General features: G+C 40.3%; 1 protein-coding gene across 2 annotated transcripts in view; it reads left to right on the top strand.

Annotated features, from left to right (window-relative positions):
* Positions 1–17,864, top strand: part of LIFR (LIF receptor subunit alpha) — an 83,687-nt gene that overhangs the window by 54,059 nt on the left and 11,764 nt on the right. For both annotated transcript variants that reach the window (XM_074952494.1, XM_074952495.1), the window contains 8 exons: positions 10–279; positions 3,799–3,928; positions 5,346–5,509; positions 7,442–7,587; positions 11,598–11,763; positions 12,057–12,127; positions 12,575–12,779; positions 15,429–15,608. In XM_074952494.1, the coding sequence (XP_074808595.1) occupies positions 10–279; positions 3,799–3,928; positions 5,346–5,509; positions 7,442–7,587; positions 11,598–11,763; positions 12,057–12,127; positions 12,575–12,779; positions 15,429–15,608 (1,332 nt within the window). The remainder of the gene's footprint in view (positions 1–9; positions 280–3,798; positions 3,929–5,345; positions 5,510–7,441; positions 7,588–11,597; positions 11,764–12,056; positions 12,128–12,574; positions 12,780–15,428; positions 15,609–17,864) is intronic.

Here is a 17,864-nt window from a genome sequence, read left to right as displayed (position 1 = left end):
TCCTCCTAGGAAAAGATACTAAGCTCAGTAGTGCTGTGGTTTTTCCTCAAGACAAAGTGGTACTAGTGGGCTCAAATGTCACATTTTGCTGTTTATACAACGAAGGGGAAAGTATAAAATACATGAAATATGGATCAAAAAGTTATTCACTTCTTCACCTCAGCAAGCGGAGCAGTGCAATCCAAGTGCAGAATGTCAGTGCTTCAATTTCTAGTGGGACAAATGTATGGTGCTCGCTGCTGCCAGATAATGCGGCAGGAACAGTATTATTTGTAGGATGTAAGTATACCATACTGTTACTGAAATGAGGTTCACTATGGTTTATTCACCTTGATAAAATCAAAATATAAGTAGGAAACTAAAAGGTTTTATGACTCCAGCCCTCTTGCTTTTAAAACAGTGGTTTAGTTTGGCCTATCTGGTTTCCAAGGATAGGTTACATTTGGGGGGTGGGGTGGGAGGATGTTTGGTTTTTATTGTAATGACCCAGTTAACTCCCCCAATGCTCAGATGCCATAGTGATAAAGATGCAGTGTAAACATAATAGAAATAGATAATCCCCAGTAGAACCTGGCAGCTCAAAGCCATCATGTCACTGCTATTCATGATCATGGGGGAGAGCAACAGGAGATGCCCCAGATCCATCAAAGTTGTGATGAGCGTACGTGGGATGGGGGAGAGACAAGGAGGAGAGGTAAAGAGCTGCTGAGAGCATCCTTACCCACCTGAGAGTGGAGTATAGAAAGCCCCCCAGTGTCCAGGGTGGGGGATAAGTGTCTCCATCCTCAACTTCCCACTAGCCAAGTATGTAAAACAAAATATCAATTTTATATCCATTTTGATTATCTCTGATAACTGAAGAGGGGCAGGCATGTTATAGAAGAGGACCCTCTCCTGATTTTTGGTCTGTCAAGAAGTGGTGACTATTCATGCACAAATAAGTCATTACCACTCTTATTTTATTGGCTTCTGCCCATCATATATGTACAGTACCCTGCCTAAGTGTGAAATGTTAGCAGCGAAAACTCTGACACCTAGCAGAATGTTTTTGTGACTGTCAGAAGCTCTTTCTTCTGCCTGTTGCATTTCCAGAGTCACCGTTTGTATGGCCCAGAACACTTTGCTTGAAGATGAGCCATTGTTTCACCAGTTACACTTACGCCTGTTCCTTTTGCAAAGCCCTAGAATTTCTTATTTGAGTCTGAAAGGGCAAATAGTGGGGCAAGAAAGCTAAGATGTTAAACCTTATGTTACCAGCATTTCTAGCTGAATCTCATTTAGTGTTAAACTACCAAAAATACACATTGTTGTGTTCAAAGTGGCAGGTTGAATGTTGAACTTCCCTATCCGGTGCAGTAGCTTTTGGGTGCCTTGTTACGGTAAAGAATCAAGTTCTGAAATTATTAGTTTCTCATGGAAAATATCTTTTGAATGGAAAAACTTTAATCTGTTTTAGATACCAAATCATTAGCTGCTTGTGTAGGGTCACAAGCCTCAAAAACCTCCTACAAACATAATAAGAAAAGGAGTACTTGTGGCACCTTAGAGACTAACCAATTTATTTGAGCATAAGCTTTCGTGAGCTACAGCTCACTTCATTGGATGCATACTGTGGAAAGTGTAAAAGATGCTTTGTGTGTATAAAAGATCTTCTACACTTTCCACAGTATGCATCCAATGAAGATCTTTTATACACACAAGGCATCTTTTACACTTTCCACAGTATGCAACCGATGAAGTGAGCTGTAGCTCACGAAAACTTATGCTCAAATAAATTGGTTAGTCTCTAAGGTGCCACAAGTACTCCTTTTCTTTTTGTGAATACAGACTAACACGACTGTTACTCTGAAACCTACAAACATAATGACACCTTAAAACAAAATACTGCAAATGTTTAGTTCCTCTTTCCCATAACAGGCAATTTCAGAGTTCTGTGCTTTTCCTACAGTGGCAGAGGGCACCACTAACACCTTCAACAACACAGTGCAGCTCCTTGCCAGTTTTAGGTGTATATTACATCATAGGCAGTGGGGAAATAAACACCACCACCTTAAACTTGGAGACTAGCAAGTAAGCAGAGAAGCAATCCGTTGTTCAAACGGCTGTTTTTAACGGTGTGTGTTTATACTTCAGTCTGCACATTCTGTTACTGATTTTGAATCTTAAACAGGTCATTTAAAAAAAACAAAAGAACCCTTTTTTGGGGGTGGGGGGAATCCCTCTAATATACTGTCCAGTCGTATGGAATTTTTAAAATGGATAACTCTACATGTAAATATAAGTCAGGGATGCACAAAATATTGGCTGTAGGTCAGTGACAGTGCAGCCCACAAAGGGTTTGCAGATGTGTCCATCCTTGAAGGTCTAGTGTGTTCAAGCCACTTCCTTCCTAGCGTTTTACAAACTCCTGTCTCTCTGCCGCCTGCTCCATGAGGGGAGCGGAGACATCTTGTTTGGATGCACCAGTCCAGCAAGACAATGGGATGTAGGGGAAAGAGAAAAGATAAGAAGCCAGATAGAAAGGGGAAAGGGACAGTGCACCATCTCTATCTCGGGGTGTTTATATGTGCTTTAGAGATGTCAGTTTGAGTACCTGTGGCTCTGGTGAGCTAAGTGCTCTTCCCCTGGCACATTAGACTTATATTCATTGTGTACGCTTACATCACTCACACTGTTCCCTCTAAGCTGTGCGCGTGTGCGCGCGCACACAGATCCGAAACCCTGTGCACACAGCAAAACACTGCTCGCACAACAATTTGAACAGAAACACAATAATTTGCACGGAAGAAATTTTTTGCGCACACGGCCTGTCAAAAATTTGCACAGAAGAAATTTTTTGCGCACATGGACTGTCAAAAATCAGAGGGAATATTGGTCTCTTATAATCCTAACTGAGACATCCTTACCACTCACGCCAAACGAACACAGTGTGAAGCCTGTCCCGTCCGGGGTGGCCAGAAAGAAACTGGTTTCCTGGCTTCTGGAAGGAAAGATGCCCACAAGCAGCTGGAGAAAGGAGCTCCCTAGAGGCTCATCCCCATCACAGCTACTCAGATCTACCTTTTCTGGTTTCTAGGGGAAGTATGGCATGTCATTCTGCAGTGACTCCTCTACGGAGAGAGCTGCCATCAATCCTATGCCAGGGATTATGATCATTGCAGTCCTGGGGTCTAGAATTGAGGGACAAGCTTAAATGAAAGTGGGGGATGGAGACTTGTAAAGCATCTTGGAGGAGGATGACATGTGTGGTCTTCTTAAAAAAATCAGAAACTTTTAAAATAAAATACAGTGTGGCACATGTACTAAGTATTTCATGTTTCATAGAGTGCATGTGGGTTCACTTGTTTGAATAATTTGTTTAAATGGATTCTAAGCGACAGTGAGGCCTGCACTTGCCAAAACATGGCACACAACCTAATAACCTTCCTAAATTGCTTGGAGGCAAAATTGTGCAGTTTGGGATCTTGAAACATGTTTTGTAAAATTGTGTAATGCTTATAGTTCAGTGCCCTGATCCTGCAAACACTTATATATGTGGTTAACTTTAAATACAGGAGTAATCCCATTGTCTAATGCTTGACTTCAATGGGCACTGTTAATGTGCTTAAAATTAAGCACACACACGACTGTTTGCAGGTTTGGGGCATAATTGTCACTGTTTATTTATGCTACGTGTTCTGGAAACAAAATATTGCTTTCAGCAGTTAACAGATTTCCAAGCAATTGTCTGACCTTCTATGTTAGGACATATTCTGTGAACATGCAGGCTAATTGTTTTGTCTTACTTCTGTGCTACAGATGCCCCTGATACGCCACAAAACCTGAACTGTGAAACACGCACCTTTATTACTATAACATGTAGCTGGAACCCAGGCAGACCCACGGGACTGTACAGGCAACGGCAAACAAAGTATATTTTATTTGAAAGGTAAAGCCATTTAGCAAGGAAGGATTAAAAAGTTAGAATACAAATTGGTCCACTGTGGGCTTCCCAGGATACTGAATGACTGCTGCATGCCCACTCAAGTCATTTAAACTCTCCACTGCTTAGAGCTTAAAATAAATATAAAAATACACAGGAAGTTGGAACTAATTTTTAAATTACTTGAAGACAGAATCACATGATTGCAATATAGTGCTGCAGTAGTACGGTGATAGTATAGTCAGGGTTGAGGGGCACATTTCTTTATAAGACATTTGATGATGATAGTTGTATTATTTATTACTTATATTATGGTAGAACCTTGAGTTCAGGGCTCCATTGGGGTAGGCACTGTACAAACATGACAAAAAGAAGATCCTTGTCCTGAAGAGCTTACAGCCTAAGTGTAAGACTGTGGACAACAGGTAGATAAGACCAACAGATGCGGGTGCAGAGGAAAACAATGAGATTGGACTGGTCAACACAAAAACCAGTAATCACGGCTTCCTAACATTTGTTGAGGGCTCTCGAGCCAAGCTTTGTCATCGTTGTTCTGAGTGCACAGTGGGCTATTGCAGCCCCAAATACATGGAGCTACCCCTAAAAACCACTCAAATTTCTGCTAGTATAGATGAGGATGGCTGGTTGCTTACAGAGAGCATATTACACTTATGCTCTCTGTTCGGCACTGGCTTTCAGTTTGTTTTCAGATGCCATTCAAGATTTTGGCTTTATTGTATAAAAACCTAAATAATGTGGGTCTTGGCTATGGGATGGACAACTTCTCTCCTTGTGTGGCCCAGAGGCACCTGAGATCAGCTGAGGTACACAAAGTGCCTGACTCTGATTTAGATGGGGAGGGGCTGGTGATTGGTCATCTTCAGTGCAAAGACCTGAACACTAGAACCTACTCCTTCTGCTGGGTCAACTAGTTCCTGATACTGAAAAGCACTTAAGCAAATACTTAAATCCCGTTAAAGATAGGCATGTGCTTAAGTGCTGTCTTGAATATGGATATTTTCCTGAATCAGGGCTCTAAAGCCTAGTTTTGACCTCAGGGCTCACTACCGAATCTATCTATTTTCCCAGGCTTCTGAGGAAGTAAGGGTGGAAGTAAAAATTAAAGTGAGGATGAATTAGGTTGCGCTAGGGAGAAGGAAAGAGATTCTCTTTGGGCTAGGAGCCATGGATTTTGTGACTAATGCCAATCCAAGCTACATTATGTCATTAAATTGTATGTACTATACAATGCAGCATGGGGTAGGCAAATAATGACACTGCATTAACTAAATAATGGCATAGTGACTTGCCATTCATTCCTTTTAGCATCTACATCCAGTGAAGTCTGTACTAAGAAACTTCAATTCAGTGCTGTTAAATGGGTTGCTCAGAAATTAAAAATAATCTTTTTTTCAATTCACAGAATATCTAGAGAAAATGTTACATGCAAAGTAGATGAATTGAATAAGAAACATCACTGTGACTTTCCAGTGCATGCTAATCAAAAAATCTACAGTTTCACACTAGGCGCTTCCAATCCTCTTGGTCGAGCAGAATCATCGCTCTTAATTGATGTAAATCAAAGAGGTGAGCATTTAACAAGGGTGCAAAACCAAAAAGGGTTATTAAATAGAGGGTTAGTGCAATAGATAATAACTCATTGGGCACTAATATGGAATGTTGCATTTGTAATTGGTTTTGGTTTATTTTCTTCATTGGTTTGGATTCTCAGTAATTGGGATTAAAGGTCCTTTTTTCCCCTACTGTGTGTGCCGACAAGCGGGTAAGGATGTGGTGAGATGACAGATCTGCACAGACACCATATAGCTTAGCCCCATGTTAGGAGAGGAATCTTATGCATGCACTAATAACTAGCTAAATATCTGTAATTTACGTGGCACATAATATTCCAGTCAATTCTAATAACTAAATTTGCAACATTATTAGGACCCAATCCTGCAAAGTCTTATGCGCGGCCGTGGTGGCCTTAACTTTCTGCACTGAGAGTGACACTGTGACTTCAATGTATCTGCTCATGGTGCACGATGTTATTAAACACATGCATATGTCTTAACAGGATCATGTCTTTACAAAGTAGCAATAAAATGTGGCACTTACCTTCTGTGCCTCCATAACACATGCATGCATTTTGTGTCCTAACAACTTCAGTGTTCATATTTTCCTCCTGAAAACTGTAATGGCAAATAATAAATAGAAAATTGCATTTAAATGTTTATTATAGAGCTTGCATTTTTAATACATTTTTCCATGTACAGCAGCTTTATTATTTGAATTGGCAATGCAGTTGCAAAATATCATGTAATGTTGAAATAGAATTGTCTCAACTACTTAGAATGTAGGGTTGTTGTACAGATGCTGTTCTTTGCCATTTCCCCTCTGCCATTTCAGTTCTCTTCCTTCTGCATGCAGTCTTTCTATCCTTCATTGGTACTATTACTGTGCAGATAGTTCTCAAACACAGAGTGCACACATCCCTGTATCTGTCAGGTGACCAAAGTGCAGGGTTTGCATATGCATTGTGTGCTTATTTCCCAAAAACATCGAGTCCAGTGGCTGAGAATCTTCTCAACAGGAGGCATAGAGGATCTGTGGCCAGTATTCAAAGCCCTGGTCTACACTAGGGGGCAGGGATCGATCTACGTTATGCAATTTCAGTTACGTGAATAACTTAGCTGAAGTCGACGTACTTAGATCTACTCACCGCGGTGTCTTCACTGCGGTGCGTCGACTGCTGCTGCTCCCCCATCAACTCTGCCTGCGCCTCTCATGGTGGTGGAGTACAGGAGTCGACGGGAGAGTGCTCGGAGGTCGATTTATTGAGTCTAGACTAGACGCGATAAATCGACCACCGCTGGATCGATGGCTGCCCACCGATCCGGCAGGTAGTATAGACATACCCAAAGATAGAAGGAGGACAAAAGAGGTGAAGAAATGAAAAGAGCTGGGTGGGAAATGGTGTGTTATGTAACATTGCCCTGCTATGTTTGGTAGGATATGAGTTTTATATTTTTGCCCCACTTTCCAGTTATAATTATGGATGTTTTTGGTTAATTTCCTGTTTGATCAAATACTGATATGATCTTGTGAAACAGCCACTGTGATCTTTGAAAGTGTAGCTATTTTATAGTAAAATCAGTAGCAGTTAACAGGAATAATGTTATGCTGTAATTTTACTTTTAACTCCTTGGGCCATTATGCCAATTACTGCTTCTGACTAAAATAAAACTATTCCCACGAGTGTCAGCCAAATTTTCAGTATGGACAAAATCTGCTTGCTGGCGTGCCTTCATAGCAAGAGACTAATATATATTGTTTGATTTTTAAAACAACACTCAGCTGTCACAATAATTATCAATCTGATGAATGTTCTGTTCTGTTGATTATTTTTGACTACTTTAAAAGTAAGATTTTTCTTACGGAATTAAAAATAATAATAAAGCTATTATTTATCACCTTTAAAAAATCCTAGTTGATTTTCTTTATAAATTTAATTTTCAGTTAATCTGGAAACTCCTGATAAATTCACTGTGAGCGCTAATAGTTCAACAAATGCCCATCTGTCTTGGTATATACCTGGCAACTTTATTCAAATCAGACTTTTGTGTCAAATTGAAATTAATAACAGTAATTCAGAACGACAACTGGTGAGTATTATTTTTAATGTAATTTTGCTCTGCTGAAATGTTGATGGTTTTATTGAAATGCATTTCTTTACAATTTTGTACCAGTAAAAGAGAAACTGATAGGTCATACCAATAGGAAACTGTGTTAAATGTCAAAAGTGTAGCTCCTAAGCTTACAGAAAGAAAAGGAGTACTTGTGGCACCTTAGAGACTAACAAATAAGAAATATATTTGTTAGTCTCCAAGGTGCTACAAGTACTCCTTTTCTTTCTGTGAATACAGACTAACACGGCTGCTACTCTGAAACCTAAGCTTACAAAGAAGCTCTAGTCACGTTTACTTCCAGTTCTTTTCACAGTGCAGTGGTAGGTCACAACAGGCTAAAACTAAGTAGTGTTTTGAGACGTTACAAAGCATTAAAATTAGCCATAATATTTGAGTTCTAGCATAAGTTTGCAAAATTGCTTTTCTGAAGATGTCTCTTTATTAAATTGCCACTTTTAGGCGATAGACTATAGTGGTTGTGTCTTTGGGAGGTCGGTAGCACTCATGCACACATTATCACTACTCTTGTACTCTGAAAATTTTCTTTGAAGTTGTTTTAAGATTCCAGTCTTGCAGTTTCCAAGTCACTTTTACAGTTGGTGTAAGTGGCATCTCAGTAAATGCTGTGTACGTGTTTGTCAGCTATTTCAGCAATTCGTTACTGCAATCTGTGAATGATATAAAGAATGAGAGGGGAAGAATTTTCCCGTTGAGCTAGATGAGCCGCGTGTGTCAGTAGGATATCCTGACTGAAGTCCTCTATGTCTGTCATTTAGAGAAAACTAAAAGCACCTGTTAGATGTTCTCAAAATTTCAGTCAAAGTTGAAGAGGCGAGGTACACTTCCTGGAACTTGATGCTGATTGGGATTCAGTGGCCATGCACACAGTATAGTTACTATGAGTTCTGTCACCTTTTTTTCCCCCCCCATGCAGCCATCATAAAAGGTCCCTCTCAGGCTAGATCTACACTAGAGGTGGGAGTGCGATTCTGAGCTCACATATACATACCTGTACTAGCCCTGCTCAAGCTAGCCTGCTAAAAATAGCAGTGTAGTTGGGGTAGAACATGTAATGGCTCAGGCTAGCTGTCCTGAGAACATTCCTGCTCGGACTCCCTGGAAACTAGCCTGAGCCGCCACCCATGTTAGCCCCGACACTGCTGTTTTTAGTGAATTAAGTCGAGCATCTCTACGCTAGCTGAGAATCACACCCCCCCTTGCTCCACGTATAGGCATAGCCTAATTTAACGTTTTTACAGCCTCCAGAAAAACTCTTAAGGTCCCTTGCAAAGCTGCTCTATTGTGCTGGCAGCAGCAGACATTTTATTAATCCCTTTTTAAACCCTTTTATTAAACCCTTTTTAAGGTTGTAGATTACCACCTCTTCATCTCTTAAAGCTACCGTTACAAAAAAAATCTATTGTAAGTGTGTAACACCTGAGAACTCAGAAAGTATTAGGGACAAAGAGCTTTTACCATATCCTGGAGCCTGATCCAAAGCCTGCTGTAGTCAGTGGAAAACATTTTTTTTTGGCAATGTCTGTGTTTTTGTTTTTTAAATGAACTACACTGGGGAAGTCTCTGGGTTTAAATATAGCTTCATGGGCTAGTGTTTCAAAGCTGTGTTGACCTGGTCTTTCTAAGCTGTGCACTCCAAAATCTTGATTTATATTCTGTGGTTTGAGAGATTTTGAGTCTTTTGTATTAAAATTATAAAATGTGCTAAAAAGTACTAGTAGGTTAAGTACCACAAGTAAAAACCAAACAGGTTGCTTGAGGGTTTGAGGGGAGAGCAGAAAGAAATGACATTTAGACATGAGTAAGTTTAGACCTAGGCGGCTGCTATTGAAACACAGGTCGAAACTTTACAAAAGATGTAGTTTTGTTACCTTGTTCTCCAGACGCTAGAGCAGGGGTTCTCACAAGACATGTTTTGGTGGCCTCAGTGTGCGGCCACCAACTCTTGCTGGTGGCCGCTCTGACAGTTTTTTCCCTAAAATACTTAATTAACTTTAGGAAAAAACAAATAAAAATGCATATATACATGTCCAAATCATTGTAATGTAGTTATGTAGAGTTTTTTTTTCCAGACAAAAGTATTGACAGTTGTCTCTATTCTTTACTGGACCTAAACAGAATAGAAACACAAAGAAGGTGCTTTGCATGTTTTGCCTTTTTGTTTTGTTTTTTTTTAAGACTTGCTAGTTAGTAAGTCTGCTACTGTGAAAAGCGATATTTGTATATTTGTTAATATTACTTTTCAGAGCAGACTTACTCAGCCCCGGCAAGATGGGGGACAAATTAAGCCCTGGGTGGGGAGGTGGGGGTGGAGGTGCAGTGGCAATTGGAGGGCTGGAGGAGGCAGCAGAGGCCAGGGCAACGGTGGGGGGTGAGCCTGGGGCCAGAGCATGAAACTCTGTGGCTGGGGGAAGGAGCCCAGCTCCACATGGATGAAGGCCCAGGAAGGCGGTGAACTCCCACTGATCTCCTGCTCCTACGGTGTTTATGGCTCCAGAAGGGGGCAGGGACCAACTGCTGCTGGTCAGCCCACGGGAGGAGCTGCTGCTTTGCCCCCATCACTACCCAGGAGGCTGTGGCCGCACAAAAAGCCCCTGGTGGCTGTATGCGTGGCCGCATTTGAGAAACACTGTGCTAGAATATAAGTGAACAGGGTACAGTGTAATTAAGGAATAGATGTGAAATTGTTATCGATACTGCAAGATGTTTTGGTGACGGTGGCAGAAGCTTTTCCACTCATATGCTCAATTGCTGGCTTTTTGACATTTTCTATTTGTCATTTGTATTAGAAGAAAAATTATAACTAATTTCAGACTAAAATTCACTTTGGAGACCAGTTCTTGGCAGCCAGGATAGATGTGTATTGATAAGTAGATTCAGTAAGAAATGTTCCCAGGGTCAGGATTTCTCACATCAGCCATGGCACTGAGTCACTGTACACATTTATAGTAGTATGCATATGTGTGTCACTATTATGCACTGTTTTAACTGCTTTAAACTCAATACTATGCAATTGACTCTTTATACTAAAACCTGATTATGATTATGTTTGCTTTCCTTCGAAGGAAAAAGGAGCACTTAATAGGAATACTGTTACTGGTATATATTTTATTTGAATGATATGGATGTTGGTCAAGCGTTTTTTCTTGGGTGTGCTTTGTGCAGGCACCATTTTACAGAGGAAGAATGTTATTTATCTGTCCAGGTTCTCATACCGTGCCCATCACTTGAGCATAGGAGCACCCTGGGTGAAATCCTGGTCCCATTGAAATCAGTGGGGATTTTGCCATTGATTTCAGTGGAGCCAGGATTTAATGCATATGTAGAAAGAGTGTTCAGTGATAATAGCTGTCATATATAGCCTCGTGGAACCGGCTCAAAAGAAAGGGGTATTCAAATTATGGTCAGTGGACCACCAGTCCTTCCTGGTGGTTCAGAGAGTGCAATACTTTGGGGAATCAAATGGTAGGGGGCTGGGAAAGCAGAGAGAGAGTTGTTAGCATTGTGATTACTCTCCTTTATGGTATAGGATAATTCCCAGTATCACATGGGATACAGCGTCTAATGTTGACAATTTAGTATATACCCACATGCGTTTTAAAGTAGTTATTGGTATTTTAATTTCTATACTAGGTGTAACTTCTTATGATAGGCCCCTGAAAAACTTTCACTGGTGAACGGTGATTTTATGTAAAATATTTTCCCTATATATTTTCTTTCATTTACATTTATTTCCCCACATATTCTGGTTTGGAAGCTTTTTAGCATACATTCCCATTGCCCGTTAAAAGAGACTACATCCCACGAGACTTTATATAACAGATTCTTCTTAAATAATCACACAGATGCCTGATAGTACAACTTTAATACTGTAGTTGACTTTTAAAAAACATTTTCCAGGTAATGGTACTAGCATGATACGGGACAGGGGAAAGGTTTTCATATAGAATTCTATTAATTCTTAACAGCGGAATGTCTCAGTGGCCGGTGCAGAAAACTCAAATTACAGAGCTCGGGTGGACGCATTACATCCGTATGCCACATACACGTTCCGAGTGCGTTGTTCAGCTTCTGAGCATTTCTGGAGATGGAGTAAATGGAGTGAGGAGAAAAAGCTCACAACTTTGGAAGCCCGTAAGTTTATTGAACTGTCTTTTATGTCAAAATATTGAACTTGTAAGCCATATGCTTAACAAAAAGAAAAGGAGTACTTGTGGCAACTTAGAGACTAACCAATTTATTTGAGCATAAGCTTTCGTGAGCTACAGCTAGCTCACGAAAGCTTATGCTCAAATAAATTGGTTAGTCTCTAAGGTGCCACAAATACTCCTTTTCTTTTTGCGAATACAGACTAACATGGCTGCTACTCTGAAACCTGTCATTATGCTTAACAAAGTTGCCTTATTTTGTAAAATCTCCTTTCTTAGCTCCTGCAAGAGGACCGGATATCTGGAGAGAGAGAAGTCCTGTCAGAGAAACTCTAACAGTCTTTTGGAAGGTATGTACCTCTGTGTGTGTGTGTGTGTGTGTGTCCATTGCTTTTCTTACATATTTTTAATGTCTGCAAAGTTTATAGCCAGTAAATCTAATTGTTGTTGTTAAATATTTTATAGTGCCTTTACTCAGAAAATTAGTGTCCTAAACGAAAACATCATTGTTCCAGAAACGTGGACTATGCTTTTAAAAAAAAAAAAAAAAAGATATTACTAAAAACAGCTGCATATGGAATTAAGTAGGATTTCACAAACAGAATAACTTCCTTAAATTTGTCCCTTTTGAGAGTTGTCTTCAGTGCTCATGTGTTAACTGTTAAAAACATTCTTGCTTTACGGACTTTTTTGCCTGGTAATCCCAACTCTTGAGTATTAGATGCATGTAATCCTGTGTCCTGATTTTTAACAAAAGTTTTGTTTTTAATGTGATTTGTGCTTTTTTTGTTGCATAGCCATTACTTCTTTCTGAAGCAAATGGAATAATACTGTCCCATGAAGTGTCATGTTACCTGCGAGAGACAATGCTTGAAGTCCCTGTACCCTTGAACAGCACTGAAATAAAACTTGAGGGAAATGATTGTTTAATTAGTGTTGTAGCCAAAAATCATGCTGGCTCATCTCCCCCTTCTAGGATAACTAGTGTGGATCTTCCAAATGGTGAGTACATGATTCAAGGATTTAAAACATTCGAAGCTTGTGGAACAGCTGGGTGGTTGTTTTTCAGAAAATTTAGCTGATCTGCGCAAGTAACGAGTGATTTTTTCAATCTACAGTCACTGCTTTTTTTTAAGTGCAGTGTCTCACCAGCAAATTATACTCGTTGTATAGAAGGAAGGCGGCAGTTACAAGCTAGGTTGCTGTGTTGCAGTTTTCTGGACACTTCCCAGGAATAACAAGGGAGAGGCTAAATCTTTGGCACAAATCTTCAACTTTTAGGAGGTTTTATTTATTTCTGTGCTATCTTTTTGACTCAAATGAATATGATTAAATGTAAGAGGATCAAAATAGGTTTTTCTTGCAGTGGAACCTCTTCAATGCTGCATAGTTGTTTAACAGTTTTCCACTCTGTGGGATTCGAACATCAACTAAATGCATCTGTAGTTGATCACATGAAGGGAGAACAGGAGCAGACCACGTACATCACAACATGGTCCCAGTTCCCTCTTGCTCCAGGGGGAAAGTAATCTCTGTCAGCTCTGTACCTGGTGCGGATTACTTCCCCATCCACTCCCATTCATCTGGGTCGGCTGGCACATTGGGAAGACAGAGTCAAGGCACTGCTAGCTCTCGCCCAACTCTGCTGGAGTGGGGAGTAGCAGCTCTGCAGAAGCTGTGCTTCCTAGCCCCTCAGCCCTATGCTGTGACCTGTTTTAAGGCACATAATGTGACCCATACACCCCATGTGGGCATGTAACAGACATCACAGTTGTGCACTTTCTGTCTGAAGTTCTGAAAATAAAATCACATCTCTTGAGGCAGAAATGTGTTTTGTTTGAGATTGATAGTTGGGATGTCAGTAACCATGATCCCCCATTATCCAGAATGAGTTTTGTCCTCAGGCTAAATAGCCTTCAGCTCCTGTATAGCGACACTTCCTATTAATTTATCACTGCATATGTGAAAGAAAAGGAATTGGGCAGGATAGATAAATTAATGGCATCACTTTAATAACTCCACATCATGAGCAACAAAGGTAGCTGACTCTGCAGAATGTAGGGCTCTCTAGATAATTCAGCTCTGTAGCCTGTGACCAAGGGTGACAGCCGGAACTCTGTGATTATTACAGCATAGTACTGGAAAGGTAACATTTGGAAGACCTGAATTTCCCTTTGGTGTTACCCGACATATGCTCATTCTGAATTGTCTTCCGAGTTGACAAAGGAATTATTTGAAACATGACTCACCACTGACCTGGATTACGCTGCTATACAGTCACTTCTGGCTGCATCCTGTACATATTTATAACATCAATAAGAGAGAAACGTTTCTGATGCTCGAGACAGGTTTCATGAATGAATTGAAAGGGAAGCAAAACCTATGTCGTATCCTACTTAATGTGAGCTTTCAACATAATTAAAAAGATACAATGGAGGAGAAGCAAACTTACTATGTGGGTGCTTATCTGGCCTCCTTCGTGGCAGTATTTGTGCTGCTAGTAAAACGGAAGTCTAGACTGCAGCAAAAACATGCACGTATGGCACTTCACTAGCCAGTGTTGTTTTTTGCTGAGAGAATGCTATTGAGCCGGCTGTCAGTAAATTAATTTCATATTAACAAACTTCTAGGAATAAAATACTATGCAAGTGTCATATAAACGAGCACTCTAACTTGTGATTTCTTTGAATGTTCAACTTTTTAGAAACTATGTGTTTCAGGGTTGTTTTCTTAACAGTTTAAGAACTTGCCCTGTCTATACACTTACCCTTATAGTCACATCAAATGGAGAGAAATGAATACAAAAAGAGGTGAAATTGACATGGCCTTAAGTGGCAATTCAGCAATGATATTTTCTTCCAAACAATTGTACTGCTAGCACACAGCATACGTTCTCATAGAACACTCAGCATTTACATAGCCCTTTAATATTCACAACGCCTCAGTGAGGAATTAAGGTGTTTCTCTTTGCAACATTTTTTTTTTAATTACTGAGGTTTGCCTTTCCCTTTAAACTCAGTCTTGCCTAGACTGGACAGTTTTAATAAAATGTGATGATCCAAGCAAACAGGGATCAAGGCTAAGAACATTGAAACTCAAGGAACGTTGAGGAGGTTCTGAAGATGTGATGGGGGGTTCAAGTATTTTGGTTGCTCCTGGAGGGGATCTTTAAGACTTACTGGGCCCCACCTGAATAGTGGCCATAGGTGGAGGCGAGGTTCTGTAGGAACTAGTTAACAGCCTGGTGTTTGGGGGGTGGATGGATGAAAGGAATTAGTAGCTGGAGTCTTCTACCAAATTGCTGTCAATTTGAATTAAACCAGAACCCCTGCAACAGAAACTTATCCCCAGAAGGTGATTTGTATCCAAACCTGAGGATCTGCTGAACTTTTTATCTCCTTTCTGCACTACTCTTGCAGACTTCACTATGGACTTCTAAGCTTGATTTATAGTGCTTCAAAAAGTACAGTATAATTTACTACAATTTCACAGAGCCAGTGGCGTGATCCTCTTTCCGAGTGTGAACACATTGTATGTGTGTTCTCATGGTACCTGTTTTCTAAGAACTGTAGTTCAGGCTTCAAGAAAGCCCTTTGAGCTAAAGATACAGGGCTGAGATCTGATGTTTTTTATATACTGTCTTTATTGTAGACAATGTCAAAACAGAGCTGGCAATTGCAATGGGAAATGGAATTTACATTTCTTGGCATTCTGACCCCAACGTGACCTGTGGCTACACATTAAAATGGTGTATTTCATCTGGATCTGAACCCTGTAGTGTGGACTGGGAAATGTTTCCTTCAAATGCAACAGATGCTGTGATAAAATCTGGTAAGAGAAAATCGTTGTTTAAATTAGGCTTTCCAATTCAAAGCTTGCATGGTATACAAAGCTTGCATGGTATGCAAGTGAATGCCGAAAATTATCAGTGGGAAGGATAAAAGGTACTGTTTTTAAATACCTTCTTTGTGCTAATATTTCTGTTAACTTCTCTCTCTCCTCAGCTGTCTCCATCTCTTCGTTCTTGATTCAACTATTATTTTCTTTACACTTTCCATAATGTTTTGAAGTTACTAAAAGAAATGTAGCTGAAGCCCAAACTTTAGCATTCTGTAAAATTGTTAAAATCCCAGGCAAATCTTCCAGATTCCAAATATACCAGTCTGGACACCAAGGGGAGGGGTGGGGGAAAAGAATGCATTGGTTTTTTGAGTGTGAGAAAGTGTGAGCTTCTTCTGTTGGCTTGCAATAAGTAGACAATTGACTTTTCCTGGAGCAAGGCACATTCCAGGTATCTAGATGCAGGTGGGCAGGCTAAGAAATAAACAAAAGGCAGGTGTGGTGGGAATAGTGGGGAGCAAAGTGGGGAGAAAAGAAATAAGCAGGAAAAGAGGCATATTTCCTGCTGTCCAAGAGGGCATTACAAAGACTAGAACTTAATAAATTAAATATAAAGGCCCCATCTAGAGCCAACATTTAAGACTCAGTCACCTAGAGCCTCAACCCTACAATGAAATTCTTGTAGTCAGACCCCTGCACCTGCCCGGAGCCCATTTGGCAGCACAGAGGCTCCCAGCACTCATAGGGATCAACCCCCATGCATCAGATTGTTGGCTCAAGGTCTGAGCATTTGACTGCGCAAAGACTACTACTGAGCACCTCCTGCAACTTCACCGAGTGTCAAGGGCATGCAGCGCTTTGGAGGACTGAATCTTTTGTCATCTTATAGAATGATGGAATAATAGAAATGTAGGGCTGGAAGGGACCTCGAGAAGTCAAGTCCAGCACCCTGCACTGTGACAGGACCAAGTAACCTTGACCATTCCTGACAGGTGTTTGTCCAACCTGTTCTTAAAACCCTCCAGTGATGGGATTCCACAAGCTCCATTAGAAGCCCATTCCAGAGATTAACTCCCCTTATAGATAGAAAGTTTTTCCTAATATCACACCTAAATCTCTTTTGCTGCAACTTAAGGCCATTATGTCTTATTCTACCTTCAGGAGAAATGGAGAATTATTGATCCTCATCCTCTTTATAACAGTCTTTAATATATTGTGAAGATTCTTATCAGGTCCCCACTCAGTCATCTTTTCTGAAGGTTAAACATGCCCAGTTTTCTTTTTTTACCCTTCCTCATAGGTCAGGTTTTCTAAATACGTTATCATTGATTAAATTGTTGTTCTCCTCCGGACTCTCTCCACTTTGTCTGCTTCTTTCCTAAAACGTGGTACCACAAATTGAACACATTACTCCAACTGAGGCTTCACCAGTGCCAAGTAGAGCGAGATAATTGTCTTCTGTGTCTGACATATGACACTCCTGTTAATACACCCCAGAATGATGTTAGCCTTTTTTCACAGCTGCATCTCATTTTTGACTCATATTCGGTTTGTGATCCATTATAACACCAGATCCTTTTCAGCAGTAGTACCACCTAGGCAGTTCTTCCCCATTTTGAAGCTGTGCATTTGATTTTTCCTTCTTTGATACTTTTCACTTGTCTTTATTGAATTTCATCTTGTTGAATTCAGACAAATTCTCCAATATGTCAAGATTATTTTGAATTCCAATCTTGTATTCCAAAGTGCTTGAAACCGCTCCCAGGTTCATGTCACCTTCATATTTTATAAGCCATACTCTTCACTCCATTATCCAAGACATTTGATGAAAATATTGAATAGTACCAGACCCAGGGCTGGCCCCTGTGGGACTCCACTAGATACGCCCTTCCAGTTTGAGAGCAAACCACTGATGATTAGTCTTTGAGTATGGTCTCTTTACCAATTTTGTATCCACATTATAGTAATGTCATCTAGAACACATTTCCCTTGTGTATGAGAATGTCATATGGGACTGTTTCAAAAGATTTACAAAAATCAAAATATATCACATCTACTGCTTCCCCCTCACCCCCCATCCACTAGGCCGGTAACACTGTCAAAGAAGGAAATTAGGTTGTTTTAGCATGATTTGTTCATGACAAATTCATGCTGGCTGTCTATTACCCCCATTATCCTCCGGGTGCTTACAAATTAATTGTTTAATAATTTGTTCCAGGTATAAAGTTAGGCTAACTGATCTATAAT

Source organism: Natator depressus, chromosome 5 (genome assembly GCF_965152275.1).
Source record: "Natator depressus isolate rNatDep1 chromosome 5, rNatDep2.hap1, whole genome shotgun sequence".
NCBI classification, from domain to species: Eukaryota; Metazoa; Chordata; order Testudines; family Cheloniidae; genus Natator; species Natator depressus.
Note: the sequence above shows the minus strand (reverse complement) of the source record. Positions and strands in the feature narration are given on the sequence as shown.